Source organism: Arvicanthis niloticus, chromosome 18 (assembly GCF_011762505.2).
Source record: "Arvicanthis niloticus isolate mArvNil1 chromosome 18, mArvNil1.pat.X, whole genome shotgun sequence".
Lineage (NCBI taxonomy): Eukaryota > Metazoa > Chordata > Mammalia > Rodentia > Muridae > Arvicanthis > Arvicanthis niloticus.
The window spans coordinates 21,880,009-21,901,223 of NC_047675.1; the positions used below are offsets into that span (position 1 = coordinate 21,880,009).

Here is a 21,215-nt window from a genome sequence, read left to right on the forward strand (position 1 = left end):
GCAACTTGCTTTGGGCCCCCAGGAGATGGCTTAGTGAGTAGAAGAGTTTTCTGTGCAAGCCTGTTGACCTCAGCTTGATTCTTGGAATTCTGGTGGAAAGAAAACCAACTCCTGCAGTCTTCCTCTGACCTCCAACTGTGTGTAGTAGCACCTGCACCCTTGCACTCACCTCTCCCTCTGTCTCTCCCCCACTCTCCCCCCCAACACACACACAAAAACACACACACAATTGACAACATGTAAAGTTTTGTTTTTTTAAGCTCCCCTTGAGAAGTGGACCTTTTTCTTCAGAGTCCACACTAGCCATTTATTCTGCAGAACAGAAGTGGCCCATACCCACCATGTACTGATATTCTGAACTAAAGAATTTAAGGATTTAGATTACATTGACTTTTAATTTCTATTGCTTAGCCAAATTTTCACACATCTGTACTTTCCCCTTTTGTTCAACTACAATAAATAAAGATAAAATACAAGCAGACAAAGAGCTCAGGATTAGAGGATCTAATTATCAAGATCAACATAGGACTGCAGGGGATTTATAGTGGAAGGCTTATTTTGTCTGTCCCGTGTTCAAGTCTAGGAAGATTAAATAAACCAGGCATGGTGGCACACACCTTCAATACCAGCATGCACTGAGGAGGCAGAGCTTGCAGAAGAATCTCTCTGAGTTCTAGGTCAGCCCTGTCTGCATGAATTCTAGGATAGTCAAGGCACCGTGAGACACCGTGAGGGGTGGAGGGGAAAGAGACAGACAAACTGACTAAGGTCAGCTTTTCTTTCCATGGCAAGCTTTTGTCTTTCAAGGTAACTGAAAAATGAATTCTACTATGAAACCAAATACTCTTTTTCTCCCCCAGTGCTGATGGTCAAACCTGGAGTAACTCGTAAGCTAGGCAAGTACACTATTGCTAAACTACATACTCAGCTTAACATTTTTTAAAAAAAGAAACATTCAACGTTCTTCAATATGGACTTTGTAGAAAACAAAAATCATGCTGTTTAAACTTAAACAAGTTTCAAGGATTGAAAAGTTTGAGGCCAACCTAGTTTATTATACAGTGAGATTCTGTCTCCAAAAAGAGCCATGGCTTACAAATTTGTTTAACAGCCAAAAAACAAAGATCTTGGGCTTCAAGGGAGGGTAACTTGTTACACACTGCAGTACTGTGTTTCTACTGGAGTCAGTATTTCCTTTCCAGGCTAGGGAGATAAAACAGGTCTTATAGCATATTCTGCAAGTTCTAAAAGCGCACAACTTACAAGGTAATCGTTATCCTAGAATTGAAAACTTAGTCCATGTAACTAGTGTCATGATTCAAATTAATGAGATCTGTTTTCCTACGGAGTTGAATTTTGTGATGGCAGACTAAGTTTACATCTGGCTTGCCACCATCCCCTTCTAAAATTAGACCCTACATGTAGAAATACACTCAAGGAATCAGATTTCTGTGTTATAAGCTTTATTTAGGGTAGCAAAAATAAGCCAACCCATTTTCTTTTGTCAGTTGACTGTTTTCCAATATTTTCACCCTAATGTGTAAGTTTTCCTGTACTTCAAATACAAGTGAGATGGAGAGAGGATTCAGTGGTTGAGAGCATCTGCTGTGTAGTGTTGAGGACCAGTTTGGACCACAAGCCAAGCACACTTCTATAGCCCAAGCTCTGACAGGGTGGAAACAAGAGGCTAGCTGTGACTTGCTGGCTTGCAACCAATCTGCAAAAACCTAAGTTCCAGGTTGACAGGGAGTTTGGGGGAGGGAGAAATAGAGACAGACAGACAGACGGACGGAGAGACAGATTGATTCTGCCTCAAAGGAATAGACAAGAGAGTAACAGATGATATACCCAGCACCTTCTTATGCCCTTCATGTTCATGGATAGACAAGTATAAAGGTGCACACACCTGTTCATGTATGCACCCACCCACCCACCTAGATTTGCTAGATAGTCCAATTAAACCCCCAAGAGACTACTTTCTGATCAGAAGACACTGCTACCAAGCAATAATAATTTAAATCAGGTCAACGTAGAATGAAAATTACTTAACAAAGAACTCTGATAATACTTATTACTGGCTAAAGCAATCAGTAAAAGAAGTAATATTAACCTTCTAACACTGAAGCTTATTAATAATATACTACAGAAGCAAAAGAGATCTAATAAATCAATGAGATTACAACATAAGCATCTTAATCTATAGTTAAAGTTTGTGTTATAAAAAAGTTTGTAATAAATCTGAGGCATCAAAGAAACATGCAATTATATGTTAAGTATTTAATGTGTTTATACACAAACATACACACACTCACACAAAATCTTTCCAGAGCACAATCTTTTTCCACAGTAGCAATCTTTTCTTATACCCATCTAATTCATCTTCTTACACTAAAGGAAAAAGGAACACAAACTTATACCTCCGCTCTTTTAGCTGGTGCTCGGCTCTCTACTTCACACTTTACCTTTCAGAACAGTTACAGTCCTTCACTATGTGTAAGTCCAAATTAGTTCTATTTGCTATGTGCTGTGACAAGTGAGCGCAAATTCAACTGGAACTCAGGGAAGAAATAAAAGCAAGCAGAATCTTTTGGCTGTCAGCACCTCAAAACTGGGAAGAAGACCCAAGAAGAACAATTAAAGATTTTCAGCATTAGTAATCAACATGGCACCTCTCTGAGAAGTGCTCACAGATAGCTTTGATTCTAAAGGATTTTGCCATATATGGTTGCCTTTAGACCCAATCCACACACCAAACCCTATCCCATCTTCCAAACACCCATCCTTAGCACACTCAAATTGAAAAAGGAATTGGCCCATGTGATACTAGTACCAAAAGGTTAACCAAGGCAGCTTTTAAAAGTTGTTTTACATTTTGTTTTGGGTTTTTGAGACAGAGTCTCACTATGTAACCTTGGCTAGACTGGAACTTGAAATACAGACCAGGCTGGCTTCAAACTCAGAGATTCCCCTACCTCTGAATAGAGGCTCACCACTCCCCATTCAAACCAGTTTTTCTGTTGTTGTTGTTGTTTGTTTGTTTTTGTTTGGGGGGGTTGCTTTTGTTTTTGTTTTTAAAGGCAAATCTTCTCAAGACACAGTGCTAGCTAGGTACTAAATAAGACTACAGCCAATGCAGCAATGTAATGTGGCACACAAGCAACTTAAGGGAAAGTAGGACAGTTATTGCTACAGGAGTTGAAACTGAGTTTTAAGCCCCGCCCCCCCCTTTTCTAGGTTTTGTGTAGTAGCCCTGGCTGTCCTAAAACTCACTCTGTAGACCAAGCTGACCTTAAACTCAGAGATCCACCTGCTTCTGCTTCCAGAGTGCTGGGATTAAAGGTGGATGTTACCAAGCCCAGCTTAAGCACTAAGTTCTTTTAGGAAGACTAGAATAAGACATCAGGGAAGCCTAATTTTTATAGCTGCTGTGACACTGAATGGTAAAAATATTAAAAATTCTATGTAGAAATATCATATTTCACTTAAGACTACAGGAAATCACACATTTCACATTCTAGTATCAGAATCAAGAAGTGAGAGGCCTTTGCCTGTGGAGAAAATGAACTGAATATTGAAACTGTCTACTGCTATGCTTAAACAGCTAGAAATGTAGCAGCAGCAGCAGTAATAATAATAATAATAATAATAATAATAGCTGAAAGATGGGTCAATAAATAAAATCTTTGCCAAATAAGCAGGAAAATCTCAGTTTGAAGCTCCAGGCCACACATAAATGCAGGGCACTTCAGGTCATGCCTAGAAAATCTTTGCCAAATAAGCAGGAAAATCTCAGTTTGAAGCTCCAGGCCACACATAAATGCAGGGCACTTCAGGTCATGCCTAGACTACCAGTGCTCCTTCCTGGAGATAGGAGGCAGAAGACAGGAAAATCCCCCAGAAACTTGTGGGCCAGCTAGCCATACATATGCAGTAGTAAACAACTAAAGACTGTTTCAAACAAGTCAAGGTCTGGAGAGATGGCTCAGCAGTTAAGAGAGCTTGCTGCATTTCCAGAGGATAAGTTCAGTTCCAGGCATAATGCAGGCACAGAATTGCCTGTAACTCTAGCACCAAGGAATATGGTGCCCTCTTATGGCTTCCTCATGTACCTGTATACATACATACACACACACACACACACACACCCCTAAAATAAATATTAAAAGGAAAAAAAAAGGTAGGAGGACCAATACCTGAAGTTGTCCTCTGATACAACATGTAAATCTGCATGTACACATACAAGTATGTACATACACATATCAAAGGCATCACATACAAAAGTAACTACATAATAACTGTTAAACCAAAAAGCCAAAAAGATGGTGCAAACTTTGGATAAAATCTAGAAGGTGACAACCAGAAATAATTCAATGATTCAAGTAGATTATTTCATCCTGAGGACTTCTCTGGCCTGAACAATTCATTCTAGCATACTATGACGTGGCAACAGAAAAATCAAGGCAGCCCACAGGGTGTACAGGTAACCCTTCCTCCCAATCGTAAACTGGTACCCAAGAATTACTCCTTGAAAGTGAAGGGAGACGAGAAAGAAAACTATGGGAATAATGGACAAGAAAACATATCTATGGGAATTAAATACATGGATCACACAACACATATACTTGTGATGTTTAAATAAAAATCAAGCCTTAAAATTAATGGCAAAAAAATATAAAGCTTTTTTTAAAAAGTGATAAAAGTAAACAAAAACTTCAGGAACTAAACCTGCAATAATTGAATTTAGGATGTCAGTGTTTAAGAGGGGACATGATGGCACACACTTTTATTCTCAGCACTGGGGAGGCAGAGGCAGGCAGATCTCTGAAGTTCCAGGACAGCCTGACTATATATATTCAGTTTTAAAGGAGCCAGGGCTAAATAGGGAGATCATGTCTCAAAAGACAAACAAAAAAACCCAAAAGATAACTGTTTAATAACAGAGTTGGAATAGAAGAGAATTTATGGAGAAACTGCCCAGTCTGGAAAGAGGCAGAAAATCTTGGGTTCTAGGCCACCTTGGACTGCAGAATAAGACTCTCAAAAAAAAAAAAAAAAAAAAAAAAAAAGCAAGTGAACAAACAAAAACAGCTTCTGGAGACAGAGTGACAATGTGTGTGGAAGACAGTCAAATGTATCAGTATATATGTGACTATTAATATTGCCAAATGTAGCATATACCTGTAATTTCAACACCAGAGAGAAAAAACAAAACAGGAGCTTAAGGTTATTTTTCCATACACTTCAAAACCAAGGCCAGACTGTCTATAAGAGACTGTTTGAAAACAACAACCAAAAAAGTCAAATACCAAGATAACTGAAAACAAAACAAAACAACTCATGGTTTGAAGCATCATAATTGAAACTGCAAAACAAAGGTGAAACACTTAAAAGTACTTCTGGAGGGAAGCTGATCGAGTTCAAGAATGAAGACATGTCAAAAAGGTGAGCACATTAAAACTGATTAATCCTGCTGCCCTAAGGGCATATCACACTATATCCAAGCTTATAGTTGAATCATGCTGTTAAATTACTTCATTGTCAAAACAGGGGTGGCTTTCAATTTCTGAAGCTGAAGATTGCCTCTAAGGAAACGTTTGATGACAATGAAGGATGAAACTAGGTAAATGGTCTTCACATAATTCTTCCTTTTTAAAAATCAGAAAGAATTTCCTCTTAAAGGCATTAAGACTTCAACTTCAAAGATAATTGGGCCATCCAACTTTCAAACCCTTACACTTTATTCATAGCTCATCTTAGGCTCCAAATGAAACATAGGAGCTACCTTTATTTCAACTCAGTTCCTTCTGTCATAGAAAGCTCTACAGATTCCTTTCAAATATTTCAGAAGCAGTGCCCTCCAAAACATTTTGCTTCTTAGTTTAATCTGCTTTGTTTTCTGGTAGTCTTGCTATGGAAGCCAGGTCTGTCTTTAACTGACACCCCTCCCCACCCACCCATAAACACACACCCAGCCTCCGTGGTCCTGGGATTACCGATACGAGGCACTACACTGAGCTCCTGCAAACCATTTTATGATGTCTCTGAGGACACATGAATAACTCAATTAACTAAACCAACGAAACTTGCCTCACAAATTGACACGAAAGAAGTCGCTGTAAATCCTAAATAAGTTTACATTAGACGTTGTGGGTTTCACTCTAGACTTAAACAATCAGACTACCTGAGGGGTGCAGCACAAGGTTTGCATTTTAAAACCAAGGGCCACAGATCTTGTGTTCCTCCAAGGTGAACTTAATAGTTCCCCCTTTCCCTCTGCGCGGATTGGCACTCCAAGGGCACCAACTCTCAAATAAGACATTTATTTCAACTACCGGTCGTGTTCTAATAATATAGGTACACCGCCTTGTTTCCTACTAAAAGAGAATGAGCGAGGCACTGCAACTGGGAAATTTGTTATGTACCCATCCTGCAACTACGCTCCGGGATTCAACGATTCTCAATCCGGCATTCCACGTTTTCTAAGGGGCGAGGAGCTGTTCCGAGTGGAACAGAGGCAGCAGCTCACTTCAGGCCTGATGGCTCCAGCTAACAGAAAAGTGCTGAAAGAAGACAAGAGGCCCGGCTGTTCTGGCGCGTAAGAAACAGTCGGAACCTCCCACCACCACCACCACGCCGTCCCGCAGACTCCCGCGGCTCCGCTCGGAGTGGGTACCGCAAACTCCCAAGCCAGGCGAAACAGGACACAGAGCACTAGAAAGAACCGCGGACTGAAAACAAACCTGGGCCCTAATCTTAACTCTGGCTGTAGTTCACCTTCTCCTCGGCTGAGAAGCCTGGTTTCTCCTCCCGGCGCGGACCCAGGCCGCACTCACCTACCAGAGCGCGGGAGGCGAGCCTCCCTCACCTCCGCGGTGCCTAACGCAAACCGTCGCCGCCAAGGCCACTCGCTCTTAAAAAAATAGAAAAGAAACCGAGAAAGAACAACGGCTCAAAGGAAGCAAACACACTTTGCTTTTGTATTCCTTTTGACCCTTCGGGGCTTCCTGTTCCTTACAGCCACAACACATTTCCACCCCGCTTCCGGCAGCATAGTCCAATCAACAGCTCCCCCATTTCTGGAGCGCCTCGTGGAAATCCGGTGCTCCAAGACCGTATGGAGAGATCTGATTGGACCGTTCACCCTTCGGCAAGGGGATTAGCCGGTTCATTCCAGGGTGGCGGGCCGAACCGCGGGATCACGTGACACACGCCTTGCCCGACGATTGGCTGTCTGAGAGAGAGGGCTTGCCACCGAGGAAGGGGCGTTTCCTAGGGGACTGAGGGAGGGCCCGGGCGGTGCGAAGCGGGGGTGGGCCCTCCGCGTAATGGCAGTGCCGTGTCCTCGCGTCCATCTTTACCGCTCTCTTGGACCTGTCACAAAGGAGTCGCGCCGCTGTCGCTGTCCCCTCCCTCCGGTGGGCCTAGGAGCTAGTGGAAGTCAGTGCCACAGCCCGACCGCGCTGCTCTGGGAAGCCCCTTGGGGACGTGGCCGGGGAGGGAGCTTGAGGGCTAGCGACGCCTGTGAGGGAAGGGAACTGCCGCTGGAGCCTGGGTGGGAGAGACTGAACTGGGGCCGTGGCCGTCTCCAGGCAGGGCTCTTGGAGAGGGTGGCGTTGGTCAGCGCCTGGGAAGCAGCCGGAACGCTCTCCTCCGAGGCCCGCGCTGGAGGCGCCTGAAAGCGGTTCCTGGAAGAGGGTGTTCCCCTTTAGGGGATCTTGACTGAAGGAGGTCCTGGGGTCACCCTCCCGAGGAGACTGCGGCTAAGGTGAGAAGCAGGTACCCCCTGGGGAGGCTCCTGACGCGGAGGGACGCTCGCTCGGGCTCCCCGGAACCGAAGGGGTCGAGGGGCGCGCGTCGTGGGCAGGGATTCCTTTTGGGGAGTTTGCGTTTCAGTGGGAAGCAGACTTCCCCTGGGATGGTCTGGTGGTGCCTTGGGGTGGAGAGTTCTACGTGGAGAGAGGCTGTGGAGAGGTCTTCGCCTTAGAGAGAGGCTGGAGGCGGGAGCCAGACCTAGCGGATTCTTCTACTCTCAAGGCCTGAGCTAAATATTAAGTAAGAACCCTTGGGGAGGGCAGCTTTCTGGTCAGTCCTTCCCCTTGGAAAGCCCGAGTTCGGAATAGTCAGTGGGTTCTTCCCTCACTCTGGAGTCTGACCAGGTATCCCAGAGTAAAGATTCTGCTGCCTCTGGCCTTCTGTGGGACACAGAAGTCGTCCCAGCAGCAGCACCCCCTGTGAGCCTCCAAATTCGGCATTACTTCTTGTCCGCTGTCTGCCTCACTTTCTCTGTTCTTACAGAAGGAGACCTAGTTAGAGCTGCTGGGCGGAAACTCTTGAGATTCTGTCTTGTGTAGATGTCTGAGTGAGGTATTGTCCCCTGGAGTGATGTACTTTGAACTTTTTAAAGTTGGCAGTGTCTGTTACTGCCTGAGTAGAGTTGTGCAGTCTTCCAGGCTCCTCACTTACCCATCTGCTTGTCTTTCCTTAATTGAAGTGACTTGACATCTTAGAGTTTCTTCTGTAAAATAATCAACGCTATGTGTGAAAAGTAAGGTAGTGTAATCGATTGCTGTTGAGAAATAAAGTATTTTCTAATCTGTAAAATTGTTGATGTAAGAGATTAGCATAAATACAGGTGTTAATTACCTATAGAGCTCTGAGAACCATCTATTACTGAGTGAAGTGTTAGTCTATAAACCCTTCCTACTTCCTTCACATGAAGTTTCCAGTTTACTTTCCACTTCTAATAGTGCTGCTAGGAGTTAGCACTTCCTGCGGGAAGTTTTTCTTTAAGTAATTTGTTCTCAATATTGTAGGCTTACTTTTTCTTGATGTGTTCCTTGGCCTTTGAATGGCTACAGGTAGCGAAGGCTGGGCAGCATCCCTCCATTGTAATTTGTAAATAAGCCTGTAGTTGTTTGTTTGTTTTTTTTTTTCCTTTCCATAAATTCTGCCTTGTGCTACCTCCAGAGTATAGCTTACAAAGCACTTTTCAGTTTTCACTTTATGTAGAGTTTGCATTTCTTGATGATAACTTGCTGTGTTACAAGGCTACAATAATAAAATAATAACCTCCGTCGGTATGTGACACTTTAATAACTTTTGGTTAGTGGCACTTGTTAGAGCTGCATTGGTAGAGCTGATGTCCCAAAATTTTAGGGATTCCCTTGGGGGGGGGGGGGTTGTTTGTTTTTGTTTTTTGAAGTAGGGTTTTGGTTTTTGTCTTTTTAAAGTTGGCTTTTTTTTTTTAAGTTGACCCGAGTTTCCTGTTTTTTAATCTTCTGTTTCCTGATTGTTTATCGGCCTTTTGTTTTATTTTCTGTGGTGGTTTTGTGAGCTTCTTGATTTCCCAGGATACACGGTTCCCAGGGCTTCTGCTTAATATTTTTGTAAGTTCTGATTTTTGCTGTTTTTATAAGCCCTTCATTTTTCCTAGATTCAATATTTTTAAGCTATTGATTATAGAAAGTATTCCAGCATGGTCTAGGTAGACTTTTTATGCTTTGTCAGCAAAATAACTTCTTTTAGTAAGTATTAAGGGGAACTTGATACTTACAAATGCTTAGCATTGTATATAATTGTTTTTCTGTACTGAATAGGGGAGAAACAACTCAGTTCTGAAGTATGGATAGCAAGTTTAGTAACAGAAACTGTGTTTCTGAAATGAATTTATAACAATCTGTTTAAACTCACAAGTTTAAATTATTATTCAAGGATTAAATAATATTTTCCCTAATAATGAAATAATCTCTCTCTCCCTAAGCACACCTGAAACCTGTGGTCCTCGTGCCTCAGCCTCCTAAATAGCAGGGTAGTAGGTGTGTACTATACTCAGGGTTTTGTTTGTTTGTTTTTGTTTTTTGAGACAAAATCTTCTTATATAACCCTGGGAGGCCTGGAACTCACCTGCCTCTTCTTCCAGAGTGCTGGAATTAAAGGTGTGTTCCGCTATGTCCAATGAAGTAGATTTTATGATTGAAAATCACCTTGACGGTTTTAGAATACAACTTTTTTTTTATATACTCTAAAATCTGTGTAGCTTAGAAAAATTATTAGAAATTCTATAAAATCTTTTCTGCAAAACAAATTTTAAAAAGATTTAATTTTTAATATTGTAATTATGTATATGTAGGAAGGGGACTATGGCACATGTGTGCAGATACCTTCTGAAGCTAGAGGTGATTCTCTGGAGGTGGTGTTTTAGGGGCTTGTGAGCCTATTAATGCTAGGAACAGAATTTGGGTGCTCTTAACCACTGAGCCATCTCTCCAGCCCTATTAGAAATTCTTGGAGATGGTGATCTCCATTACAAAACACTAAATGGAAAATTTTCTGTATTTTAGGGTCAGATCCTCGTAAAGTAAAATGTAAAAATGTAATATTCATCGTGGGTCCTAAGTGTAACGGGGGAAGTCAGCAGGTACCACAAATGACCAACTGAACCAGTAATCAGTTTCAGCTTTTTTTTTTCTTCTTCAAGTTTTTGGCTTTTTTTTTTTTTTTTTTTTTTTTTTTTTTTTTTTGGCACCTGCCATTGAGTTGGATTTTTTTTTTTTCTGGTATTTAAATTTAAAAATTGAAAAACAGAAGGTCAGGAAGTAATGAATGCCAAAACCTGGGCCACAGCCCTTAGGAAACTTTTAACTTTTATAACTTTTAGTAGGATAAAAGAATGAATTTTTTTTTCTCCTGGAGTTGGAGTTACAGGCATGGATGCTGGGTCCTCTGTAAGAGCAGGGTGCACTCTGCTGCTGAGCCACCTCTCCAAATTGCTTACCTGCCTTTTTTGTCTGAAGTTTTGAAAACTAGAAAATATTTAAATAGCAAAAAATTTATGTACTCCTAGAATCTGGTAAGGAAATACCTCTGCGTGCAGCTCTCTTACTGCTTGAAATTACAGTATCCAGGCATAATTTCATGGGTCTTGTACACTTCAATTAGAAAGTCTAAAATTTCTTCCTCAGCAAGTGTATTATCACTCTGTAGTTTATGTTTCAGAGCTGGTTTTTTCTTACTTCTACCTCCTAAAGAATTAAGTTTCCTCTTCTTTGTTCACTGAATGCAGTATTCTCAGAATATGAGTCTTACTCCACCCTTCTCATGGGAAACACAGCTCCTTTATTCAGTTGTTATTGCTCCATCATTGTTCATAGTTACAGATGCTGATATACTACATATTAATAACTTTCCAAGTTAATTTTAAGGCTTAATAAAATATTATATTTGTTGCTTCAGACTGAAGCAATTGGGATTTACTGCGATTGGACAGGGGAGATGAGCAGATGTATTTGCTCATAGACGCCTGAGGATCTGAGTTCAAATCCCCATAACCCATGTAAAACCATGTGCAGTGGGGTGAATCTGTAACCCAGTGCTCTTACAGGGAGTTGGGAGGCAAAATTGGTAGGGTCTCCAGAAGTTGGCTTGCCTGATGTACAGAGAAAGACTGCTTCAAACAAGATAGGAGACAAGGACCAATGCCTAAGGTTGTCCCGGCCTTCACACATAGTCTGTGGCACATATGCCTATAATCATATATGAACATGAACAATCATAGATTTTGTTTTTTAACAAAAAAATTTATTGAATCTCTAGTATTCTCAGGTGGTCTGTCCTGAGACACTTGGCACCAATGCAAACTTGTCACCTATCAGGTATAGAATATGGATTCCTGCAGGATTCAAAAAGGGTTTAATTTGGGGCAGGAGATACATCCATATTGCCTCAAAATAATCTGGCTTTCCATTGTGATTTCTGGTCTTTGTCATTTTCATTACACTTACTATTTTAGCCATATCAATTTAATTTATAAAATTTCTGTTAACCTTTCACTGTGATTTTTTTGTTTTGTTTTGTTTGTTTGTTTGTTTTTTGAGACAGGGTTTCTCTATGTAGTCCTGTAAGTCCTTGTAGACTTACTGTAGACCAGGCTGGCCTCTAACTCACAAAGATCCACCTGCCTCCTCTCCTGGGTGCTGGGATTAAAGGCTTGCACCACCACCTCTTGGCATGATTTTTAATTTCTGAATTTTTAAAAATTTATTTTTATTCTCAGTGTGTGCATGATGTGAATGTGTGTGTGGAGATAAGAGACTGACTTTGTTTTCTCCTTCCACTCTTCCATGGATCCCAGGGATTGAACTCAGGTGGCCAGGCTTGTGTGAGAGTGCCTTTACCCACTGAGCACCTCACTGGCCCTGCACTCCCAAAATCTGAGACGGTATTGCAATGCAGTTGCTAGTTGTAATGTACAGTCTTCTAAGAACTTGTCCACACAGAGACACTTCAGTGTGATCAAGGTTCTTTTCCACTAGAAAGTGCTGGGGCTCACAGCCTCCTGCTAGAGGGCCTCATGTTTTATCCATAGACTTTGTTAGGGAGTTAAGTGTACTGTTTATTGCTATCCTTCATCCCTAAACCCAGCTCCCTTTGCCAAGAGCACAGGGACATTTTTTCATCTTTGTTCAGAACCTGGTATATAGTTACTGAATGGTGCCATCATAAATTTTAAACGTATTGTATTTTCTGTTTTGTAAATATTTTAACACTTTCAAGTTTTATATATTTTAGAATAAATTCATCTAGGTATTTTTGACCCTACCTATAGAGCTGCTGGGTATACAACTGCATGTACAATCAGGTGTTTTAGATGCCACTTTAACGGGTATTATTAAAGAAAATTTTGCCATTTTTACCACTTAGGTATGTTTCCTTTTCTTGCTAGCATAGAGTTTTTTCAATAGAAAAAGTTATTTTTCTTAAAACATATATATTTGGATAATACAGCAACATGCTTCCTGTTACTGAGCCTGCTGGGGGTAAGTAATCAAGAATATTTCATTTGTTTTTCTCCCCTCTTCTGCAGCCGTCATTAGCACTTACTAACTCAGTTCTTTCTTAGAATCTCCTTTTTTGGGTAGAAGGCAGATTTGTTTTTTCATCCTTAAGACTTCATCGAAGGATGTTTACTGTTTGGTTGTTTTTTTTTTTTCATTTCTATTCTAAAAATTCCTTGCTCTAGTCAAGACCTAAATTTTATTTTTATTATTTCATATATATTTCTTGCTCTAGTCAAGACCTAAATTTTATTATTATTTCATATATATTTTTGCCTGTGTATATATGTATAGTGTGTGTACATGTGTGTATTATGTGTTCCCATGTAGCTGGTCATGTGTTTGCACATGAAAACTGGAAGTTGTCTCAATTGTTTAAGACAGTTCTCTCACTGAACACAGAGTGCATCTATTCAGCTAGTCTAGCTAGCCAGCTTGCTATGGGGATCCTATCTGCCTCTAAAGTGCTGGGATTGGTTACAGGTGGTCTGCCATGGGTGCCCAGCATTTATGTGGGTGATAAGGCTCCAAACTCCAGTCTTCATCCTTTCACAAGCACTTTACCCATAGAGCCATCTTCCTAGTTACAGTTTTTTTGTGTTTTTTTGTTGGGTTTTTTTGGGGTTGGGTTGGGTTGGGTTGGGTTGGTTTGGTCTTGTCTTTCAAGACGGAGTTTCTTTGTGTAATCCTGGCTGTTCTGGACCAGCTGGGCCTCTAACTCAGAGTTCTGCCTGCCTCTGTCTCTTGACTGCTGGGATTAAAGGTGTGCACCACTATGCCCAGCTACACCACTATGCCCAACTAGTTTTATTTTTGATTCATGTTTCCAGTGCTGAAAGGTTTTGTCTTTTCTCTTTTGTAATGGGTTATCTTTGTAATGTTCTATCTTTCTGCCATAGTCACACCTACTTTTTTCGATAAGTTTTTTTTTAAAGATTTATTTTTATTTATATGAGTACACTATAGCTGTCTTCAGACACACTAGAAGAAGGCATCAGATCCCATTACAGGTGGTTGTGAGCCACCATGTGGTTGCTGGGAATTGAACTCAGGACCTCTGGAATAGCAGTCAGTGCTCTTAACTGCTGAGCCATCTCTTCAGCCCCCAGATAAGTTTTTGACACCAATGTTACTGCTATTGGATTAGAAACTTTCAACACTTTAGGTGAAAATTTTTCCAGGTGTTCTTTCAGTTCAGAGAGATGACCTAATTTTTTTTCCAAAGATGTTCTTTCTTAAACCAACCTCAGCACATAAGAGGAGAATCATCCTGTGTTTGTCCCAGCCACTTGAAGGTTACAGTCTAGGGGATGTAGTCCCTTGTGTAACTTAAGCCTCAAATGCTCAGCACTACTGCTAACACAGTTTTTCATCAATTAAAGGGTTTCATTGTGAAATTCTCATACATGCAGATTGGAGCTCTCCCTTACCTCCACAATTTTGTAGTTGTGACAGTTTTCTAATGACTATTTTGACTGTCGTCTCTAAACATTCAAAAGTAATGTGTTTATTTTTCTGGAAAGGAATATTGACATACTTGCTCTCACAAGAATCACCATTTAGTATTTTAGTTTATCCAGTAATTCATTCAGTAGATGGCAGGTTCTGTGCTAGGTACTAATGGTGATTTCCAGACTTGGCTGACTCCACCTAGGGAGCTTCTAAGTAGTCACTGGCGTGGGCCATATTCTGGAAAGGATTCTGACTCTTTGGAGTTATTATGAGGTAAGAATTGTTCCTCCTTCCCTCTTGTAAAGTGTATCCATGGTCAGATTCTTTGGAGTGAATGCCAGTGAGTATAGCAGAGCTGAGACTTGTACCCAGGTCTGTTTGATTGTGATGTCCATGTACTGTGCTTGTGCTGTAGATGGCCTCTGATGCCTGTGTAAAATATGTAGCTGAGGGTACTGTCTTGAAGTAGTGGTCTTTGGGGAGGGAATACCTGTAAATCAAAACAAAGTTGTTTGAAGTGTAATTGTTTAGCCTTAGTAGCCAAACAATCAGTAGGCACAGCTTCTTTCCTATGGGAATATGTCATGAGTAGCTCCCATTTCTAAGAAAGAAGATAAGCATTTGTCATATTGAAGGAATCTGAAGGAGTTTATACTTTGCATATGCATGTGCCATGGCTGTAAGCCTAAAGAATATGGCCATTTCACGAATTGTGTGAAGCTAACTGCTCTTTTTTCTTTGTATGTTTCATGAGTAATCCTCTGTAACACATCGTGGCTCCTGCCACCTACCTCACACCTGATCATTACAGCTTTTTGTTAGGAAAAAGTCTCTAGCTGGGTGTAGTGGTGTACACCTTTAATTCTAGCATTTGGGAGGCAAAGGCAAGAGGATCTCTGTGAGTTTGAGGCCAGCCTGAGCTGCTTTGAAAAAACAAACAAACAAAACAAAATAAAGAAAGAAAAGTCTCTCTAGTGTTAAAATCATTGAAAACTTTTAAAAAGTCCCTTTCACTAGGCTGGTAGCATTATGCCCATGGTCAAAGCTACTTGGGAGGCTGAGGCAGGAGGATCACTTGAGCCAGAAATTCAATGCCAAATTGGGTGTGGACATCTTAGTGAGATTATTAAAAAAAAAAAAAAAAAAAAAAAAAAAAAAAAATTAAACTACGCTGCCTACCCCACTCCATCCCCCACCCCCAGCCAAAAGAAACATATCCTGCCTAACAAACTTATAGTGAACTTTGTTCTCTGGGCTATTTAAGGGAATAGCTCTTTTGAGAAACATTGACCCAAAGTACATTTGACTTCAAATTCAGAAATAGAAAAGAAAAAAAAACTTTAATTTTTCCCTTCTTACTAAACTTAGTCAGGTTTTAAAAATACTTGCAAGTATGGGGTATCTTCTTATCACTTCGATAAAAATTATTATAAATTATTATAAAAATTATTGAAATTTTAAAAAATTTACATTAAGGAAGTAGTCTGTATTTATGCAAGCCTTAGGAAAATAATTTTAGGTAGAATGAACTCTTAAGATTCGAGACACAACAAGCTGCCTTCATTATAGGCACCTTTAACATTGTTTTTTCTCTTTTTAAAGATTAATTTATTATGTTATATTTGTTTATTTGCATGAATTTGTATGCACCATGTCACTTGCAAGAACCCTTGAAAGCCAGATTCGATGGAACTGGAGTTGCAGGTGGTTTTGAGCAGCTGTGTGGGTGCTGGGAACCAAACTTGGCTCCTCTGGGAGAGCAACAGGAGCTCTTAACATTCAACCCATTTCTCCTCCCTGCCCCTGTTCTTGTAAATTATGCTAAGTAACTTTGTCTGATGCCATTAAACTGTAATTTTATAGGACTTGTTCTGTCTCCTTCAGGTCTTTGTTTCCTGGAACTTAAGCTTACTTTGGCATTCTGAGATCATTTTAAGTTATTTTTAGTGCCAGATTGTCCTTTGCTCAGGTATGGCTTCCCCCACTTAATGTTTCTAGTTAGACTTAGGCTGTTGTTTGTATCTTGTGTCCTGTTCTGCTTTCCATACTGTTGATGTATAAACACTCTGGAGCATTAGAGAAGCCCATGAAATCTTTTCTGCTCTGGCACCATGGAGCACATTCATGGGCTCTGACCATTGTTAGAAAGCAGTTTAGAATTAGCACTTCTATAGGGATGCCTTTTCTTAAAGAACACCTGTGTTGAATCTTGGACCACTCTGTTCCAGCAACCCCCAAATGCTAATAGATCTATCAACAGATGTTTATACCATAATGTGTAAGAAACTAGCTTTTACAAAGTTCAAGTTTCTGTCTTTTCTACCTGCCTGCCTGCCTACCTTCCCTCCCTTCCTCCCTTTCTATTTTCCTTCTTCCATCCCTCCCTTCTTTCCTTCTTTCCCTCCTTTTCCCTCCCTTTCCTTTCCCTTCTGTTCCTTTTCCTTTTTCCTTTTTTCCTTCTTTTCCTTTTTCCTTTTTTCCTTCTTTTCCTTTTTTCCTTTTTTATGTTTTTCCTTTTTTCCTTTCCTTTCCTTTCCTTTCCTTTCCTTTCCTTTCCTTTCCTTTCCTTTCAAGAGAGGGTTTTTCTGTATAGCCCTGGCTTTCCTGGAACTCACTGTAGACCAGGCTGCCTCTACCTAAGTACTAAAGATCCATACCACCATTGCCCTGCTAGCTGAAGTATATTTCTATAAATTGGTAAGGTAGCTCTGTGTCTACTGCATAGGAAGTTACTGAGCTTGGTAACCCCAGCATTCAGGAGGCACAGGAAGGAGGATTGCTGCAAGGCCAGGCTAGCCCAAGCTGCATGCTGAGTTTAAACTAGCCTGGGCTACAGAGATGCTATCTCAAAAAACAAGCAAACAAAAAAATGCCAAAGAATAGTATTTGTGGCCTCAGATACAAAGGAAAAACTAATTTCCAAGTGCCTAATAATTGGTGTAAAAACAAGCAGCTGTGTAACAAAGGTATTGGACAAGAAGAGCCAAACATGTATGCACTCAAGCTTACACATGTAACAGAGTCTTGCTGTATGATCCACAATGGCCTTTAAAAACTCATAGTCTTCCTGCTTCAGCCTCCTGAGTGCTAGAATTTGCAGGCATGTGCTACTAGACCTAGCTTAGCGCATGCATTCTTAAATGTCACTTGGTCTTTTTCAGAAATAAAGATAGTTTATAAAACTATATCTATAAATACTGATATTTATAAATATATCTAACATATATTATGTGTGTTATATTCATATATTTATAAATATATTTGTCTTTTCTATGTATGTTATATTTATATATTTAGATATATTTTTAGATTATATATTTATATAAAGTGTTTATATAAATATATAGAAACAAAATTTATAAATCTATTAACTGTGTAGTTATTTCTCGTTTCTGTATAGTTATTTTCGTTAAGAGAAAACTCTTAATTATCTATTCTCTGAAGGAGGAGTTGTGCCCTGGTCTTAGAGTAATAGGAATGTTATGCAACTTTTTCTGGGTTTATTATGTGTTTTATGTTAAAAGTCTATTTCCAGCTGAGTCCTTATGTCATGTTCTTACCTGTATATTCAGTTACATCCTTTTTAAGAACAAGCTTCAAATTTTAAAGGCAACCTCACTGGTTTGAGGAAAACACTCTGAGGGCAGATAATCTCTCTCTATTCCCATATTTCCATTCTCCTGGTATTTTGTGAAATAATGTACGTGTGTGTGTGTGTGTGTGTGTGTGTGTGTGTGTGTGTTACATGTATACATTTGCAAGTTGTCTGACTTAGATTTTTTTTTAACCTCTAATAAAATTGCCCTCAAACCTTAAAGAAAAACAATTCTCATCTCTCCTTTTTTTTAAAAAAAAAATTGTTTTTGATTTTATTTTTCTGGAAATAAGATTTCTCTGTGTAGCCCTGGCTGTTCTGGAACTTGATCTGTAGACCAGGCTGGCCTCAAACTCAGAACTCTGTTTGCCTTGACTTCCTGAGTCTTGGGATTAAAGGGGTGTTCCACCACACCCAGCCTTTTGTTGGGGTTTTTATATTGTTTTGTTTTTACTTTTAGCTACCATCCTTTTTTATGTCTCCTACTTTCAAGTCTTTTTTTCCAGAACCTAATCACAGGTTCTCAGATCAATGAAGAGCTGTTTCTATCATTTATGGTGGTAAGCACATTGTGTGGGATGAGACTAGCCATCCATGGACTCAACCAAGTGCAGGGACTATACCTTCCCTGTTTTTATCCTTCTAGTCCTAGCCCTGGTGCTTGGCAAAGAGTGCTTAGAGTATTTTCAGGCAGAGATAATCAGCATATTTTATTCTTAACTTTGTAGCAACAGACTAATCATTGTAACTTTTCATCATGAATTCACAAAACAGTCTTGCTTATGTAATAGAAAAATTTTGTCTACAACCACTTGCATGATTACTATAAATTCTCTCTCTCTCTCTCTCTCTCTCTCTCTCTCTCTCTCTCTCTCTCTCTCTCTGTGTGTGTATGTATGTGTTTTACATGTGCATATTTCCTCTGTGGGTATGTAGAGGCCTGAGCAGAATATGGGAAGTCTTTCTCTATTGTTCTCTAATACTTTCTTGAGATAGAATCTTTTACTGAACCAGAAGCTGGCCATTTTAGCTAGTCTGGCTCCTTGGGATCTACCAGGATCTGGCTCCCAATGCTGGGTTACAAGTACATACTGCCCTGACTAATCTTTTATGTGGGTGCTGGAGATTTCTTTTTTGTTGTTGTTTTTTTGGTTTTTTTTGTTTTTGTTTTTTTTTTTGGTTTTTTTTTTTTTGGTTTTTCGAAACAGGGTTTCTCTGTGTAGCCGTGGCTGTCCTGGTGCTGGAGATTTCAACCTGGGTCTTACCCACTGAACCATTTCCCCAGCTTTGACTTATGTAAATTCTTGAGTGATCCTTCTTTAAAAAGCAGTATAGTTTCCATCATTTAAGAGAAACATTCCTTTATTATTAGATAGCAGCTATGATATTTAGTATCATAATTTTTTCAACAACAGACATCTGTAATTAGATATTTTATTTGAAACATATTAAATTATCCCATATGTTTAAATAAAGGACATGATTCATTTTTTAATCACAGAAGGAGACTTTGAAAATGTTCCACAAATTTATCAAATTTATTTCTGTAGAGATAAAAATTACATGTTTTTAAAACATTGATTAGAACTCCTGTGGCTTACAAGGATATGGCTTCACAATCGACTTTATAATGTAATGACTGATAAAAGTTGTTGGTGCTGGTAAGATGGCTTAGTGGGTGAAGCACTTTCTATGCAAGTCTGGTGACCTGAATTCAGTGCCCAGGACTGACATGATAGGAGAGAATTGACTTCTGAACATTTTCCTGTGGCCTCCTTATGATGCCGTGGCATGGACTTTTTCACACCCACGTACATCATAAACATACTGAACAATCATTTTTTTAATCTAAAAGGAACTGTTGTTGTTAGTTCTGTTATCCAAAGATATCTTTACATTGGGAACCTATAAGAATATCCAAGGGTGATTGTTCATTGTAATCTGAATGCCATTGAAACCACACTAGCAATTTGAGTGATTGAATGGTCAAGATCTGTTCATTTCCTTTCTCTTTTTCTCTCTTGTAGAACTGCCAGTGTATGGCCAGCATTCCCAGTGGTTGATAATGTTGGAAATGAGCTGCTCGACCTTCTCCAGCATTCAGTTGCTAAAGATGAATAGAATGCAAGTTCAACTCCACATTATGAAAACAATACTCGGAAAATTGAAAACTATCTAAATGATTGTCTTTGGTTGGGCTGTGTTCTTAGCAAGCAGAAGCCTTGGTCAGGGTCTGCTGTTGACTCTTGAGGAGCACATAGCCCACCTGTTGGGGACTACAGGTGCCTCTATTACTATGGGTAATTCCTGCATCTGCCGAGATGACAGTGGAGCAGAAGACAATGTTGACACCCACCAGCAACAGGTTGAGAACAGTGCAGTCCCTACTGCTGACAGTAGGAGCCAACCTCGGGACCCTGTCCGACCTCCAAGGAGAGGCCGAGGACCTCATGAGCCAAGGAGAAAGAAACAAAATGTGGATGGGTTAGTGCTGGACACACTGGCAGTAATACGGACTCTTGTAGATAAGTAAGTATCTGACTTACTGTCGCCTCCAGTGTCATGAAAAGCGTTCTGCCAGGAACTACCAGTTTCGGACTTCTTTCATTCATTTAGGATATATTTTCCAAGCCTTGTGCTCAGAGGCCAAGAGAGAGTACTTATTACTACTCTGATAGCAGAATAAAGAAGGTTTAATGTTTTTACTTGCTATCATCTACTTCTGTCTGGAAAAGTTTAAACATTTCTGTACAGAAAACTTGGATTTAATTTTCTGATTGAAATATGATCTTTATGAGGGAGTACAGTATCTATGGAGTGAGACTGTATTACTTGCTTAAGTAGGAAATAAGGAAATGTTTTCTTGAAGATTAATTACTCTGTTTGCCTATTTGTTCTGCTGACCATACATTCAAGATGAGTAGTCTTACCAAGAGTATGTCTGCATGCAACTTCTGTAGGCAGTTAAGGACTATGGGCAATGAGAGTTTAACCTCTCCTATTTTATTATTTATTAACCTCTCCTATTTTATTATTGTTTAGTCTGTTAGATCCATTTGGGGAAATTCTAAGTTGAAACGACAGGGCACACCTGGACCTATGTTCTCTTTTTTCTGCTTTGTCTAAAAACCAAATCTCAGTTTGAATGACAGCGAAATTAAAGGGTATTGTTCAGACTGAAAAAAAGTCCAGTTTAAGGTTGTTTAATAAGTGTATAAATTTTAGACCATGATGGACCTAGATTCAGATTCTGTCCCATTACTAATTTTATGACATTCAGCAAGGTACTTTTCTAATCCTTTTTTAAATAAGAATTTATATTGTGTAATTTGTAT

General features: G+C 39.9%; 2 protein-coding genes across 8 annotated transcripts in view; one reads left to right on the top strand and one right to left on the bottom strand.

Moving 5' to 3' along the window:
* The window catches only part of Psme3ip1 (proteasome activator subunit 3 interacting protein 1), a 29,880-nt gene extending 22,776 nt beyond the window's left edge, over nt 1-7,104 (bottom strand). For 2 of the 6 annotated variants that reach the window (XM_076915663.1, XM_076915662.1), the window contains exon 1: nt 6,834-7,062. The gene's annotated coding sequence lies outside the window, so the exon portion shown is untranslated. Of the gene's footprint in view, nt 1-6,740 lie in introns of all 6 variants that reach the window. The other 4 variants (XM_076915667.1, XM_076915665.1, XM_076915666.1 and 1 more) reach the window with 4 other exon arrangements.
* A 136-nt stretch (nt 7,105-7,240) lies between these two features.
* Nucleotides 7,241-21,215, top strand: part of Rspry1 (ring finger and SPRY domain containing 1) — a 49,279-nt gene continuing 35,304 nt past the window's right edge. The window contains exons 1-2 of one of the 2 annotated variants that reach the window (XM_034522807.2): nt 7,241-7,765; nt 19,908-20,409. In XM_034522807.2, the coding sequence (XP_034378698.1) occupies nt 20,060-20,409 (350 nt within the window). In that variant the 5' untranslated portion in view covers nt 7,241-7,765; nt 19,908-20,059. The remainder of the gene's footprint in view (nt 7,766-19,907; nt 20,410-21,215) is intronic. The other variant, XM_076915661.1, reaches the window with a different exon arrangement.